General features: G+C 53.1%; 5 protein-coding genes across 5 annotated transcripts; 3 read left to right on the plus strand and 2 right to left on the minus strand.

Annotated features, from left to right (window-relative positions):
• Positions 1-641: 641 nt before the first annotated feature.
• Z519_02460 (uncharacterized protein) lies at positions 642-3,142 on the minus strand (the record flags this gene model as incomplete). The annotated part of the gene is made up of 2 exons (XM_016760216.1): positions 642-3,059; positions 3,092-3,142. 2 exons carry the CDS (start codon positions 3,140-3,142, stop codon positions 642-644), a joined length of 2,469 nt encoding a protein of 822 aa, XP_016623737.1.
• A 537-nt stretch (positions 3,143-3,679) lies between these two features.
• Positions 3,680-4,030, plus strand: Z519_02461 (uncharacterized protein; the record flags this gene model as incomplete). Its single annotated transcript, XM_016760217.1, has 1 exon — positions 3,680-4,030. The coding sequence occupies one exon, from the start codon at positions 3,680-3,682 to the stop codon at positions 4,028-4,030; it is 351 nt and encodes a 116-aa protein (XP_016623738.1).
• Positions 4,031-4,789: 759 nt separating this feature from the next.
• Positions 4,790-7,616, plus strand: Z519_02462 (uncharacterized protein; the record flags this gene model as incomplete). Its single annotated transcript, XM_016760218.1, has 11 exons — positions 4,790-4,953; positions 5,032-5,203; positions 5,259-5,537; positions 5,588-6,025; positions 6,072-6,317; positions 6,374-6,476; positions 6,533-6,582; positions 6,696-6,768; positions 6,822-6,901; positions 6,951-7,381; positions 7,460-7,616. The coding sequence occupies 11 exons, from the start codon at positions 4,790-4,792 to the stop codon at positions 7,614-7,616; spliced, it is 2,193 nt and encodes a 730-aa protein (XP_016623739.1).
• Positions 7,617-8,472: 856 nt separating this feature from the next.
• Positions 8,473-10,644, plus strand: Z519_02463 (uncharacterized protein; the record flags this gene model as incomplete). Its single annotated transcript, XM_016760219.1, has 1 exon — positions 8,473-10,644. One exon carries the CDS (start codon positions 8,473-8,475, stop codon positions 10,642-10,644), a length of 2,172 nt encoding a protein of 723 aa, XP_016623740.1.
• Positions 10,645-10,757: 113 nt separating this feature from the next.
• Positions 10,758-11,672, minus strand: Z519_02464 (uncharacterized protein; the record flags this gene model as incomplete). Its single annotated transcript, XM_016760220.1, has 2 exons — positions 10,758-11,290; positions 11,381-11,672. The coding sequence occupies 2 exons, from the start codon at positions 11,670-11,672 to the stop codon at positions 10,758-10,760; spliced, it is 825 nt and encodes a 274-aa protein (XP_016623741.1).
• Positions 11,673-11,840: the final 168 nt, after the last annotated feature.

Here is an 11,840-nt window from a genome sequence, read left to right on the forward strand (position 1 = left end):
TGGCATTCTTTGGTTTTACAGTTCCCCAAATTTTGGTCTCTCCTCCTGCAGTCCTTGTTCCCTTTTGTCTGTGACTGTGTGTCAGGTTCCAATCCGTGAAGTGAGCGTGAGTAGTATGTGTGGGTCTACCTGATCGCGGCCAGGAATCAATGAGAAGAAACGAAACAGAGCCTCCTCCACGGCGTATCACTTTGGCTGATTCAACCCGCCTCAAACAAATAGATCCACAGCCCATAGCAGCCATGATGCTTGTCAGCAACAACCTCTGCAACGAAGAATAGAGTATCGTGTCTCTAGCTAGAAGGACCGGTCTTTTGTCGAGAGATGGCGCAATGCGACCTCAGAGAGCGCAGATTCGGGAGAAGGATTTGTGCCTGCTTTATAAAGCGAAAAGGGGTGGGAGAATATTGCTAAGCCAAACAAGCACGAAGGCCAGCGCGCTGTGGTCGATGGAGATCGAACATCATACATATATACACCGTATACACAGCGGACTTGCATTAGGCCATGCGCAGAAGGAACGCGTTTTGGATCCCAGGCGCAATCGTTGGCCTCGTCGAGAAAACAGAGAAGCAGGACAGGCAAGCAATAATGGTTTAAGATATGTACTCCGTATAATCTAATCGAGATCCGAATCCACTTCACCGCCCGCCATGCGACATGAAGCGGTTCTGCAGCGCCGCAAACGTATTCCCCCCTCTTGAACCCGTGCTCCCACTGTGCGCCAGTCCGGGGCTGTGGACCCCGTCCCTTCCACCCTCGCTATCAAAGTGTGCGTGCGCGGCGCCGCCCCTAGCAGACACTGACGACCTGATATCCACGTGGACGACCTTCTCCAACAACTGCGGGCCCTTGAGGGGGTCAACGTTGCGGTACTTTTTGTTGCGGAGGGAGATGTCGTAGAACTCGTCGGGCTGGTTAGTGCTCATCAGCGCGACTGTCTGGATCAGCTCGTCCAGCGACTCCAGCAGGATGCTGTTGTTCGGCAGGGTCTCCACGTAGGAGCGGAAGTGCTGGATGTCCATGTCCATCTGCGCGATGCACGCCGTCGTTATCCTGTCCACTTGCGGCGACAGGGGCAGGGAGAGGATGCTGGAGGCAGTGTATGAGATGGCGTTGAAGAGCATGAGATCTTTTAGTGACGACGGCAGAGAGAGCAGGACGCTGTTGATGATGTTGGACAAGTACCGCGTCAGGGTAAGGATGTAGTTCGACGGTTCAGTGGGCGGGTCGCGCGACAGCCAGTCGTACTCGGCAGTCTCGATCAGGTCGCTGACCTTGCTGTTGACGAGCTCGAAGATGCGGTTTTCGGCTGTCTTCTGGTGCGTGCTGAACTGCGCTGTCGCTTTGAGCGAGACTGGCGGGCCGACGTTCCCGCCGCCGTTGGGGGCGGAGGATGAAGAACGCGCGGTGGCAAGGAGGGTTTCGAGCTCGTGGCACGCGGTGGTGAAGTGGGAGAGGTTGATCAGAATCTGCACGATTTGACCCAGGTATTGCGACGAGAGCTTGGAAACTAGGCTGGCGCAGACCTTGGTGGTCAGGAGGTCGTCCAGCGAGGTGAGGAGTTGAGAATCGATCTTGGACGAGAGCGGTGAAGGCGCATTGTCCTCCTGCGCCGAAAAGAAGTAGAACTGGTTCAAGAAGTTGCGGATGTCGATGCAGCAGAGTGGATACATTTGTGAGAATGGGAAGACGGTCGGGAAAGTCATCTCCTGCACGGGGCGGTCGGGCGTGTACCAGGAGACATTGACGACCTTTTCGAACTCCTCGGCGTTCTGGATCGGCATGGGCATGTAATCGTCCGTGCTGACGATCTCGATAAAGTCTTCGCTGAACCGTTGCTTGAGGAGCTCGGCGTACTTGTCGAACAGGACCAGCACAAAATTCGACATGGCCGCGGTGTTGAAGTTGAAGCCGTTCATTGTCTGAATGAACAGGGAGATGAGGTTTTTGATCTTCAGCAAGTGTTCGGCGTTGTCCACCGCTGTCAGGGCCTTGGACATCAGCGAGATTGCCGTTTGGCAGAGTGAGTCCCACAGCTCTTCGACTTCAGTAGTGGAGCGTAGATCGGGGACTTTCTTCATGGTAGCGCGCTCCATGATGGCGAATCCCGCAATATCTTCCAGGAGAGTGTGGAGATCGCCCATCTCTTCATCAACGAGGGAGATGGAATTTTGAAGGAGAAGGTCGCGTTGAGCGCGACGACTGGCGGCATAGTCGGTCTTGAACTTTTCCATTTGACCGAGTGAGCGATAGATGTGCAGCGCCTCAAATAAGGGCGTAAAATCAACCTCGAGGTCTTCGCTTTTGAGCAGGTCGTATTCCTCGTGTTCGTCCGCCACCAGTTCAATGGCAGAGTTGAGCTTGAAGTTGGCAAGATATGGAGTCTTTTCGGATCTCTCCTTCAGACGCTGCTTGCGAAGGTCTGTATGGTAAAAGGACAGCTCCCCAAGGTATTGGGACATTTCTCGAACACGGAAGAGCCAGGTATTGAGGTCTGCCATGACAGCCTCAGCAATGGATTTCTGGGTCGCCGGCACCGATTTCTGAATCAGCTCGCTTAATTCATACTGGGTGACGCTCTGAAGATGGACGCTTTGCAACTCGTCCAGTGCTCGTAGAGCAGCATAGTGCTTCTTCTGGTCGCGGAGCTCCTGGACTTGGTTCGCCAGGCGAAGAACCTCGAGACAATCCTGCAGAGCGTGCCGGGCGTCTTCTATATTCTGTCTCACGCCTCGGGACTCGACTAGGGCTTTCTTCTGATCTACGAGCCGTTCAGTACTGGCTTGGATGGACTGGTTCAATTCGAGGATCTCGTTGGTGAGAGTGACGGTGCCTTCGCGGATCCGGAGCAACTGGTTGACAGACTTTACAAATTCCTGGTGGTTTGTGTTGCATTGGCGCTCAATCTCTGCCTCCCGTTCTCCGGCAAGGTCGGATAGCTGGCTCAGCAAGTGGGCAGTCTTGTTGCCATAGCTGTAGTCCTTGATGTATGGAATCAATTGATCGAGGGTGTCCGCTTCTGATGAAGAGGTGACGATCTTAGTGATGGTGTCAGCCTGGGGTCGTGAGATGGAGAGGTCACGTATACCTGCTGAAGCACATTGTTCATGTCATTTCTGTATGGCGCTATTGACGGCATTGTCCCAAGTACAATCCTGTCCGCGAAGGAGGGCCTAGTTCACTGTGCAAACCACGTCCCAATGTCTGAATTCCTGATTCCGCCTTCGCGTCACTGTCGGTTAGACGGGGCTCATCCACGGCAGGGCAGGAAAATGCTGATCAAACAAAGTAAGCTGGAGAAATTTGGAGCAAATCACAATAAATTTGTCTGGTATCAAGCATCCAGTCTGGTCCTTGCAACAGTGCAACAGAAAGGGATAGTATGATGGGTTCTGCATTCTCTCTCGCATAGCAGCGAGGTGTCAGGACGTTTCAGAAACCACGCTAACGCCTTGAGGTTAGCGTAATGGCCAAGACATTAGCGCTGTCGATCCTTCAACCTCGCAACTTCAATTGTTTGGGGTTTCCTTTCTCTTCCCAACATCACCTCCATGTCATCCTGATGATCTTCCTCTTTGGCAAGCCCGGGCACTGCGGAAGCTAACTGCGAGGGCTGTGAGAGTCAAGGAGCTCGCTGGCGAGGTAGAGCTTTCAGAAGCGCAGTTTAAGAGCGGACATGTCTGCAGAGTGTCGGGCTTGTCTGGAGGCCAAACAACAGGCTAAAGGGAGAGAAGAAACGTCGCAACTGCCCGATGATAAAGAATGTCAGCGGATCTGCACTGCCGGTGCTGGAGGCAGGCGAGCAAGAAGACAACGAGACAACGAGAAGAATGTGAAAGAGCTAAATGCAGAGAAACGTGAACTGCTGGAGGGAGAGCTTGTGTCCTCTCTTCGGCCCTCAAAGGCAGGTTCAATGTTCACCGACGGTGAATCCGCTAGCCCAGCTGTTGACCGAGCTTGTCGGGACTGTGCAAGCCAAGAGGATGGCGATGATGTCGCCGGGAATGTCGCCGGTGACGTCGCATGAAATGTGAGGCGCGAAGTGAGAGCGCAGGTAGGAGTTTGGCCTCACTTTGCCCACGTCGAAAACACGCCCCTTACCGGAGGTTCGGGGTCGCCACGCATACAAATTGTCTGGCCAGAGCTACGCAGCGTGCGGCTGGAATCGTGCAAACCATTTGCAAATCCCCCTCGCCGGTGAGGCTCGCCAACTCTCACTTGCTCCCAACCGCTCGATCGTCCAGCCGACTGTGTATTCAGTCATTCAAGTCGCCTGTCGTCGTTTGAAGCGATCTATTCCCGTTGTGGCCGTTTCCCAGCCGCTCCTTCCCACGAATTTTCTCTTCTCTTCTTTTTCAAAACACACCTCACTTTTCATCCCCTCTCTCTCTCTCTCTCTCACGTTCCTTTACCATCCTCACACTCCTTCTGCACCCATTCAATCCCTCGAATCTTGTTGGTATTCGTTCTCACTCATCACATTCTTTACCACACCACACTCCATTGATTTCAGAACCTACACAAGCTCAAAAACATCACATCTGGTGAGTCTACCCAGTGCCCTGAACTCACTTCTCTCGCAGGAGAAGCGAGTTGGACATTCTCAATGGCGCCTTGATCTTCATGCCCTGCCTGCCCTGCCCACATCCTCATATGAGAGATCCTGTGACATTGGCTTTGATGACCTGCCCGCTCTTGCTGGCTCCATTGGACACCATATTCACCTACGCACTTGAGCACATGCTAACTGCCATTAAAGGTCATGTCTCCGCCACGTGGTGTAGTCATGGCTTCCTCCCCCCACTCCACGGATGAGAACACCAACCACGGAACTCCATCCACCAACCTCACTGCCTTCACCCCTGAGGCCGACTTCGGGTCCAAGGGTCGTGTCCCAGGCTTTGTCCATCCTGTCTCGAAGCTTCGGCCGGCTAAGCCCAAGCATGCCAGGTAAGTATACCAAACTGGCTCTCGCTCTCTGTCTCTGCCTACCAAACGCGTCTCAAACGTTCTCTGACTTGACCTCAGTGTCTGCGACGACTCCCAAGAGGACGTCTTCCTTACCGCCCCTGTCGCTGCCAAAGGTCCACAGCTCTCTCCCACTGCTGAGGTCTTTACCCCAAGATTGTCCGCCGGCTTCATGAACAATGGCGGCCCGGCGCAGGTTGGATACATTGACCGTGCTCATGACAATATCGGAGTAAGACACTCTCTTCACAGCCGTGTAACTACCTAGTACGCTAACAGCCCGGCAGACTCGTTTGCCTGCTAAGTTCGCATACTTCCCGGTGAACGTCCCCGGAGCTCCGCGTTCTGCTCAAGTCCCTGCCGTTGATCCTAATGCCCTTCGCTATGGTTTCGGCCTTCTTACGCTGGATCAGACCCCTCACAAACCTGTGGCTGGGATCTACCTACATGACTTCAACATCACTGAAGGCGTCTTCACCATGAATGAGAAAAGCATCTCTCGTTCCTTCGCCGTTACAGGTGTCCCACTTTCATTCGGATCAAAGATCATCAGCCGCCACTTCCCGGTAATTCGTCCCACGTCTCTCTTTCCATCTTCATATACTGACACCTTCAGCCCGAGTTGTTCCCAAGCATCAGAGGCATCAATTCTACAGACTTCGAACCCAGTGGTCTCTTCTCGTTGTCTTGCGATGATATTCGCGACGCCAAACGCGCTGCCGATGTCGCACATGCCATCTTGCCATACAGCTATATCTTCCCTCTCACGGCAAAGATGTACGCGTCTGACAACGGCCGGGATCCAGATCTGGTCACTGATCATGAAGGAGAAATCATCATCAACATCTACTACCACGGTCACGCGACTGCGCCACCGGTTGAAGCAGCTCCCGTCCTGGCTGAGATCAAGCGTCTTCTTGCGCAATGCGGCGATGTCAAGGCTTTCCACACCAGCCCTGCTACTCAGACTCATCTCCGAGAGATCCGTGTCGAGTTCTACAACGCCAGCCTCGTTCACGTTGCCAGGGATGTCATCCGTGGAACCATCATTCATGTATGTCATGTACCCGCCACCAAGTCTTGTTGCTAACATATCGCAGGGAGCTGTTCTCGATGTCATCGCATTGCAGCCTGACGTTCGTGTTGTTTCTGAGTTCGACGAGGAACACCACGAGCAGCTTTCCGTCACTGGTCGCTCCAGAGTTCCCTTCGACCCAGACTATGATCGTATTGCCTTCGCGATCCAGCGTGATGGTCTTCGTAACGGTCGTCGCCTCAACCAGGCCATGAACCATAACGCCGTCGACATCAGCCGCATCCAGGCGGGCCTTGATGTTCGCACCACTGTCTGTTTCTCTCCTCTTCACGCTCTTTGCTGTATCCCGACTAACAACATGTTCAGATCATGCTCCGCAATATCCCTAATCGCGTTGATCAAGCCATGTTGAAGAATCTCCTCGATGTCACGAGCCGTGGCCGGTATGACTTCATGTACCTTCGCATTGGTAAGTGAAAAGACCATCAACTCGCCATGCCAGGAATACTCACCGACTCCATTCAGATTTCGCAAACAATTGTAACGTCGGATACGCATTCATCAACTTCGTCGACGTCAGTCTGCTCCTTCCTCGAGCCAATGTCTTTGCTAACTCTGTTCCAGGCTCAGTCAATTATCCCCGTTCGTGATCATTCCCTACCATCCTTCCTCTCACTTACATGTCTAGTTTGTCCTTGCTCGGGCTGGCAAGCGCTGGAATTGCTTCGCCTCAGACAAGATTGCCGAGGTCTCTTATGCCAGTGAGGATCGCTCTTCCATACCTTCACTACAACTTGCTCACTACTATCCGTAGCCATTCAAGGCAAGGATTGCCTTGTTCAGAAGTTCCGCAACTCTTCCGTCATGCTCGAGCATCCTGCCTTTCGTCCCAAGGTAAGTCGGCTCTCGCCATGCCTTGATTTTCAGTGCTAATCACCTCTAGCTCTTCGTTGCTGGCAACGTTCCCAATGCAGGCCAGGAAGAGAAGTTCCCTGAACCCGACAACCACTCCAAGATGCGTCGTTCAGTCGAGAATGCCGAGCATGTTGGTTTGTACCTCCCTCATTTCCGTCCCGGCTGGTTTCGTGAGCGATTCGCTGCTGGTGATCGTTTCCGTCGTCGTCAACCATTGCGTCGCCCTGGAAAGTTCAACGTTGATGGGGCTCGCCGCCGCGGTGTCTACTTGCCACCTGCTCGTGCCACCAAGTCCGAAGTGAAGGGTCCCCAGGATTTCGCAGCGAACCCGTCACCACCACGTCGCTCACCACCACGCCGCTCACCACCACGTCACTCACCACCCCATCGCCGTATGCCGTTCGTGATTGACACCCGCAGCCCTTATGACCCGTTTGCCGGTTGTCCCCGCGCTTTTCCGTGAGCATACTTATTCTTATCTGGTGTATGACATCAGTGTACTAACTGTGCTTCCTCGATAGGACTTTTCGCCCCTAGACAAGGCCAGGTGTACCGCGAAGAACAGCGCCGTCGCCGTTCTCAATTCGACCGAGGCACCCCCGGTGCTGAGAATGAGTTGGGTGTTGCACCTCGCTATCGTCTCCAAGATCCTGCGCTTGAACACATTGGCAATCTTCATCTTCCACGCTATTAGCACTGCATGATCGTGGCGCTGGACGTCTTACGATGTTTCAGGTCACTCCGGGTTGGTATCATGGTCCGTTGGTCGTCAATACCTGTGGTCTGTCGGCTTGGATTGTCCTCCTGCTTAACTTACGGAAGGGAATTGTGTCACTTGGTCTTTTGAGATCAAGTTGGTCTCAACCTGGACAACAAGCAAAGAGCGGCTGGACAACCTCCCCCTGCATCACGTCATCACTGTCATTGCGTCCCTCGTGGCCCCCTGTGTTATTACACAGGTTTGGCCCCCTAATACTTGCAACTTTTCTTTTCTTTTCTTTTTTTTTCTTTCTCTTCTCTTGAAAAAAAATGTGAGCAAGGTCTTCTATGAAATCAATGTACGGCGGTTAAGATGGGATGGAGCTTGGGCTTTACTGAAGACAAATCATGTACCATCAATACAGCGTGTACTGATCACTCATAGTGATCTCATAGCTTACAATCAAAATGGATTTCACCCACTCTCCTTGTTCAAGTTCGTCGTTTGTTGTTGCGGTTGTTGATCGCTGGCGCAAGAGGCGATGTTGGCGGTCAGGTGAGTGCCGCAGTCAATTTGTCCCGAAACTGACGCCGATGACAGGCCTGTTTTCTCGGTATTCACAAAACCCCTCAGAACGCGCCGTGAACTCTCCGTCGACGCCAGCCGGCACTGCTTGACACGGATACCTTCCGCTAGCACAATGGAGAGCTGACGCTCGTGAATTACGGCCTGCATTGACCCAGAGCGGTCTACGCCACGTGCCGACGAGAGCTGACTGACTCCCATCGTGCCGGCAGGGGGCTATCCTTGTTGGTGAGGAGCAGCTTCTCCGGCGCGGTGTGCATAGACAATGTCGGACTTCGCGAGCCTGAGGGGCAGGTTCCGAGCAGTTCCCAAAAAAAACTTGCAAGAGTCTACGGGTTGCAAAGTGACCAAGAGACCCCGAGAGTCGCATGTGTGCACTCAATGCAAAAGGGCCAAGTTGAAATGTGACCGCAGTCAGCCATGCGGAAGCTGCGTGAAACGAGGCGACGCTGCCATCTGCAACTACCTGCGGGTGTCAAGCAACGCCATGCGTGGCGGTGACATCCACGGCAATCGTCACTCGGTGGCTGAAGACAGACTCCTACATTTGGAATCGCTCGTCAAGCTGCTGATGGAAAATCAAGCCTCGGCGCAGGCAGGCAAGGACGCAGCACTCACAAACCTGGCAACGCCGTTGGTTGGACCCTCTGAGGCGCAGCATGAGGAAACCAACTTGGCAAGCTATGTCGGGTGGACACATTGGTCGGCGATACTGGATGATATTCACGAACTGAAGGCGGCCTTGAGCAGCGCAGCTCATGGTCAGGAAGGGGGTGATGGTAACACCCTGTCAGAATCTTTGGCCACCCCGAACAGCCGCCACGAGCCCATATTTGGACTCTCAGGCAACTATTCCCTCGCACAGGTCCTATCGCAATATCTTCCTCCGAAGCACGAAGTTGATCGGCTGCTCGCCATCTATTTCCAAGGAGAAACTTTCATCGTTCCATTTATTCATACCTACCAGTTCCAGCGCCAGTATCGAGCTTTCTGGAGCGGGATGACCAGTGTCAATCCCCTTTGGCTTTCCGTGTTGTTTTCAATTTGCTGCATAGCTGCTTCCATCAAGGCGGCACATGGCCCTTCCGCGACGAATATCCCGATGACCATCGCCAGCTCCAACCTCCATACAGCCGCAGGGCAATGTCTAGTTCTCGGAGAATACTACCGACCGCAGCCATTAACGGTGGAGGCACTCGGCTTATACGCGCAATACAAGAACCTCAAAAGCCTCGACCCCTCTCGTGAAGCCGGAGCTATCCTGGGGGTGGTTGTGCGCATGGCCTATGAGATGGGCTACCATCGGGATCCTGACTCATTTGGCTCATTCACCGCTTTTGAGGGTGAGATGCGCCGACGCTTTTGGTCCGCATGCAAGCAGATGGATCTCATGATCTCCTTTCAGCTTGGCCTTCCGAGCACCATCCGCCTGGAGAACTGTGACACCAAGTCACCGAGAAACCTTATGGATTCGGATTTCGACGAAACCACAAATGTACTGCCCCCTTCCCGTCCCGAGAACGAAACAACAAGACTCCTCTGGTTTATTGTCAAGGACAGGCAAATGTCTGGTTTCGGAAAGGTATACCAGGATGCTCTGTCCTTCAGAGAGAAGACCGAGACCGAGGTCCTCCAACTCGACCAGGAAATTCAACAAATGTACGAGACAATCCCCGAAGTCCTGAGGACACGACCTCTCTCGGAGTCGATTATGGATTCCCCATTTGTCATCATGACAAGACTCTACATAGATTTTATTTATCTGAAGAGCCTTTTGGTTCTCCATCGGCGATACATGGCACGCGGCAACTTGTCGAGCACTCAGTCCTGTGTGAGCGCTGGGACACGTCTCGTCGGTCAATTCATTGCCATGTACAAGGAGATTGCACCTGGTGGTCTCCTGCATACCGAGCGGTGGATGTTGACAAATTTTACGATGAATGATTTCCTGCTCGGGGTCATGGTGCTCTGCCTAATCATCCACATTCGGCGCAAGCATATGGCCGGGAGTGTTCCATCATTCATCGACGCCCCTACAGAGGCCGAGGTCATTGCCCTCCTAGAGCAGGCCGCGGTCATCTGTATCGAGAAGTCCAGTCTGAGTCAAGATGCAAAACAGGTGTCAGTTGCTATCCGTCTCGTGTTGGATAGCACCACATCTTTGAACATGCCCAACGCTAACGAGGCTTTCCCCCCCTACGGCAAACAGTCCAACATTGCTGGCAGTTCACGGGACGTTGACCTAGCGCCTTTACCGTTGCAACCCCAGGAGGAGCAGCGCTACCCCTTAGGGAACCAAGAACTGTCCTTTGGACTTCTTGATCCCTTCAATTTCATGCATGATGATTTTGAGAGGATGGATTGGATGGCATTTGACTCGCAGATAACAGGTCGAGACGGTCCACCAACATATCTGAGCGAGTTTCAAACAGGGTAAGGAATGTGACTCGCCTTCTCTCCTCGAGCCGCTACTCCCTTTGAGGATTTCATAGGTGTACAGTGTCTGCTGTGGGCGGCGCACACTGAGGTTCGTTCGTCCACCTCCAACTATCACCAAGGCTGGATCCCTTCTTTCCTTACCACTGATCCGACATCTTCATCCCTTCTTCCCTCGACCACATCCCTCACCACACCCGCTCCGACACTCGGATCCAACGCACCCATCTGCCTCAACAACTCTGGGTTCCCCAGACCGAGCCCCGTCGCCAACATGCCCGGACTCACACACCACACCTTGACACCATCCTCCTTCAGCACCCTGACCCACTCGCGCATCATCATGTTCAATCCGGTCTTACTCGCCCTGTATGCCGGAATTCCCATTCCGGCGAAGACGCCGCCATCTTTCGGCCAACCTTTGTCCGTGGGCGAGTGGTTGATTCTCACCGCGGGGTTCGTACTCTCCGCGAGAGTGGAGGTACCGCTTGTGATAAAAAGCAGTCGGGGGTCTGAAGATTTCAATAAGAGTGGCATGAGTGTGTATGTGAGGATGTAAGTTCCTGTCACGTTGACATCCCAGGATTTGTTCCACATCTGACGCATAGTGAGGTCACCGGAGGAGAATTGCTGGTCGAACTGGCCGCCTGTGGCCACACAAAGAAGTGGAACAGTCAGCCTTTTATTTGGTCTTGGATCGAGGTTGATGGAACAATATCATGGGACGGAATCGTTACCAGCATTGTTCACCAGCACATCTAGCCTCCCATGATTCTTCTCAACATTTCCGAATAAAGTCTTGATGGACTGGTCATCCTCGATATCGATCTGGACAGGGGTCACCACACTCTGACTTTGGGGAAAGTCCACCTTGACCTGCTTCGCAGCAGCAGTTGCTTTCTCCAAACTGCGCCCGCCGAGGAGGATGGTGTATGTCTTCTTTTCGGAAGATTGAAGCAAAGACTTGACAGTCTCGAGACCTAAACCCGTGTTTGCGCCTGTTATCAGGACGATGGTGTCGGTTGCCATGGCTGTGGCGGTGACCGATGACTAATGATGATGATGATGATGATGATGATGATGATGATGATGTTGATGTTGATGTTGTTGTTGTTGTTGTTGTTGTTGTTGTTGTTGTTGTTGTTGTTGTTGTTGTTGTTGTTGTTGTTGTTGTTGTTGTTGTTGTTGTTGTTGTTG

Source organism: Cladophialophora bantiana (assembly GCF_000835475.1).
Source record: "Cladophialophora bantiana CBS 173.52 unplaced genomic scaffold supercont1.3, whole genome shotgun sequence".
In the NCBI taxonomy this organism is placed as follows: Eukaryota; Fungi; Ascomycota; class Eurotiomycetes; order Chaetothyriales; family Herpotrichiellaceae; genus Cladophialophora; species Cladophialophora bantiana.